Raw genomic sequence first — 2,822 nt, forward strand, 5'->3', positions numbered from 1 at the left:
TATGAATAATCAATCAACATACTTGAATTGATTAATTTACAAATATAACATATTTTCATACTTTTAGTCTGATGGAGAGAAGTCCGATCAAGATTTAGTTGTTGATGATGCATCTGAGATTAACCCCATGAGTCCTTTGCCGAATCAACATCATAATGGTAAGATATAAATATAATTTTACCTAATGTTATTACTACATTTTAAAAATCATATTTCATACATTGTGGATAATTTGTTTTTTGGTCATATGATTTCTGCTTTGCAGGAACGGCCTCACCTCGTGAAAATGGCATAATGCAAAAAAAATTAGACGTACAAGATCGCGATCGCATCGGAACCCATTCGCCACGATCAGGTAAGCCCAGGTGTGTCTTATTTGGTTCGCATTTGTTAATAATTAAACAAATCTATGTGGCCAGGAACGTCATCCAATGCGTCTACTCCATCAAATAAGAAACTGGATGATAAACCAACCACTCCAATTGCCAAACCTGCTACCCCAACCAATCCAGGGGCGAGCAATGGTGTGCCTAAAGTAGTTAATAAACCACCAGTTTTGAACCCGGGTTATCCTCCGTATCTTGCTGGTCCATTGAATAGTGCGTAAAGTATAATCTTGTGCTGAGTTTGTGTGTATTTATCGTTGAAAATATTTGTTAAAAAAACTAAAAATATCTTTCTAGGTGCCCCACATGATTTACAAGCCGCAGCGGCTGCAGCAGCCTACGGTGGTCCAGGGGTACATAATAATCTTCCTCACTCACTAAACAATTACGCTCGTGCGCCCCTAGCGTTTGATCCGCATCCACAAATGCGGGCACCTCTTGGTCCGATAGGAATTCCCGGTGGAAAACCGTAAGTAGTTAAGTTCTGTAGCAGCGAAGTACTTTGCAGAAAATACAATATGAGTATAATATCTCTTTTGGCAAAAAAACACAGGGCATATTCGTTTCATGTAAATGCTGAAGGACAGATGCAACCAGTGCCATTTCCTCAGGATGCCCTAGTTGGACCAGGTATTCCTCGCCACGCACGACAAATAAGTTCGCTCAACCATGGTGAAGTCGTGTGCGCTGTTACGATCTCTAACCCTACCAAATATGTGTACACTGGTGGAAAAGGATGTGTGAAGGCCTGGGATATATCTCAACCAGGAAATAAGAGCCCTGTGTCGCAGTTGGATTGCTTGGTAACTATACAAGAAATTAGATAAAAATAGTTTGAGAAACTCATCTGTTGTTTTTATGTGCTTTACACAGCAACGAGACAATTACATACGTTCAGTGAAACTGCTTCCGGATGGACGGACTTTGATCGTCGGTGGAGAGGCTTCTAATTTATCAATCTGGGACTTGGCAAGTCCGACACCAAGAATAAAAGCCGAACTCACCTCAAATGCTCCTGCCTGCTATGCGCTTGCCATTTCACCGGATTCCAAAGTATGCTTCTCGTGTTGTTCAGACGGTAATATTGCAGTCTGGGATCTTCAAAATCAAACACTTGTGAGACAATTCCAAGGTATGTTTTGGTGTGATATTTGCTGCGAAAACACGTTATATTTGTGAAGATGTGCAATTTAAAAATGATGTGCATTTATTTTAGGACACACTGACGGAGCTTCTTGTATCGATATCAGTGCCGACGGCTTAAAGCTTTGGACGGGTGGATTAGATAACACGGTTCGTTCATGGGATCTTAGAGAAGGTCGCCAGTTACAGCAACATGATTTTAGTTCGCAAATCTTCTCTCTCGGTTATTGCCCAACTGGTAGGATTTTCCAATAAAAAATGTTCACGTTCATCATTTATTCAATAGATTTTGTATTTTCTTAGGAGAATGGCTAGCAGTTGGAATGGAAAATTCTAATGTGGAAGTATTACACGCAACCAAACCGGACAAATATCAGCTTCACTTACATGAGAGTTGCGTATTAAGCTTAAAGTTTGCAGCCTGTGGCAAGTGGTTCGTTTCAACGGGTAAAGACAACTTGCTAAATGCTTGGAAGACACCGTATGGTGCTTCGATTTTCCAGGTACGTAATCCACTAAAATCGTTATGTTTTTGCACGTCGAGTATGATAATAGTGGAAATGTAAATCATTAGCCTCAATAGAACATAGTGCTTCTAATAGTTGCTAATTCTTCTAATAGTTGCTAATGATATTTTTTCACATAGTGCAACATAGTGCATGATAACATAGTGCAAATTCTTCTTAGTTCTAATGATATGTTTTCCTCCCTCTTTTGTCGTACTACTTACTTTCTAAATGCGTGATAATTTTCAAAAATGAAAGTTGAAGTATTGTATGTGTCAATAATTTAAAATATTAATTCTTTCTATTACAGTCGAAAGAATCTTCTTCCGTGTTAAGCTGTGATATATCTGCGGATGATAAATACATCGTGACGGGTTCGGGAGATAAAAAAGCAACCGTCTACGAAGTAATATATTAGAGCGGATCAACTTGTGGTAGCAGAAAATCGCATTGCATTGTACATGAATTAGCACGCCCTGTATGCTCCATCAACTTGCTTTATGACGTATGATCGATCGGAGAGTTATTTTGTGCGTATTTTTTTGTTTCTTTGTGACTGATTTATGAATCTCACTCCATTTATTTTAACTGGCGAAATCAAGAAAATAGAGTATATACGTGACGAGTAATTTTTTGGCAATATAATTCGTAGCAATTTGTTTTGTGAACTATTCAAGAAAAAAGTAAATAATAACTTAACATGTCCTTTGTTCCAAAATTCAATCCAATGTACATAGCAAAAAATTTTTGGTGGTTGATTTTACGTCATTTCGTATCCTATTATGAT

At 38.2% G+C, this 2,822-nt stretch overlaps 1 protein-coding gene across 1 annotated transcript in view; it reads left to right on the top strand.

Annotated features, from left to right (window-relative positions):
* The window catches only part of LOC128721856 (protein groucho-like), a 13,068-nt gene extending 10,502 nt beyond the window's left edge, over window positions 1-2,566 (top strand). Inside the window, exons 8-16 of the mRNA XM_053815656.1 lie at window positions 68-158; window positions 266-355; window positions 420-599; window positions 684-855; window positions 940-1,189; window positions 1,260-1,518; window positions 1,603-1,767; window positions 1,833-2,032; window positions 2,346-2,566. Coding sequence (XP_053671631.1) covers window positions 68-158; window positions 266-355; window positions 420-599; window positions 684-855; window positions 940-1,189; window positions 1,260-1,518; window positions 1,603-1,767; window positions 1,833-2,032; window positions 2,346-2,453 — 1,515 coding nt within the window. The 3' untranslated portion in view covers window positions 2,454-2,566. The remainder of the gene's footprint in view (window positions 1-67; window positions 159-265; window positions 356-419; window positions 600-683; window positions 856-939; window positions 1,190-1,259; window positions 1,519-1,602; window positions 1,768-1,832; window positions 2,033-2,345) is intronic.
* The last annotated feature ends 256 nt before the right edge of the window (window positions 2,567-2,822 follow it).

This window comes from Anopheles nili, chromosome 2 (assembly GCF_943737925.1).
Source record: "Anopheles nili chromosome 2, idAnoNiliSN_F5_01, whole genome shotgun sequence".
Lineage (NCBI taxonomy): Eukaryota > Metazoa > Arthropoda > Insecta > Diptera > Culicidae > Anopheles > Anopheles nili.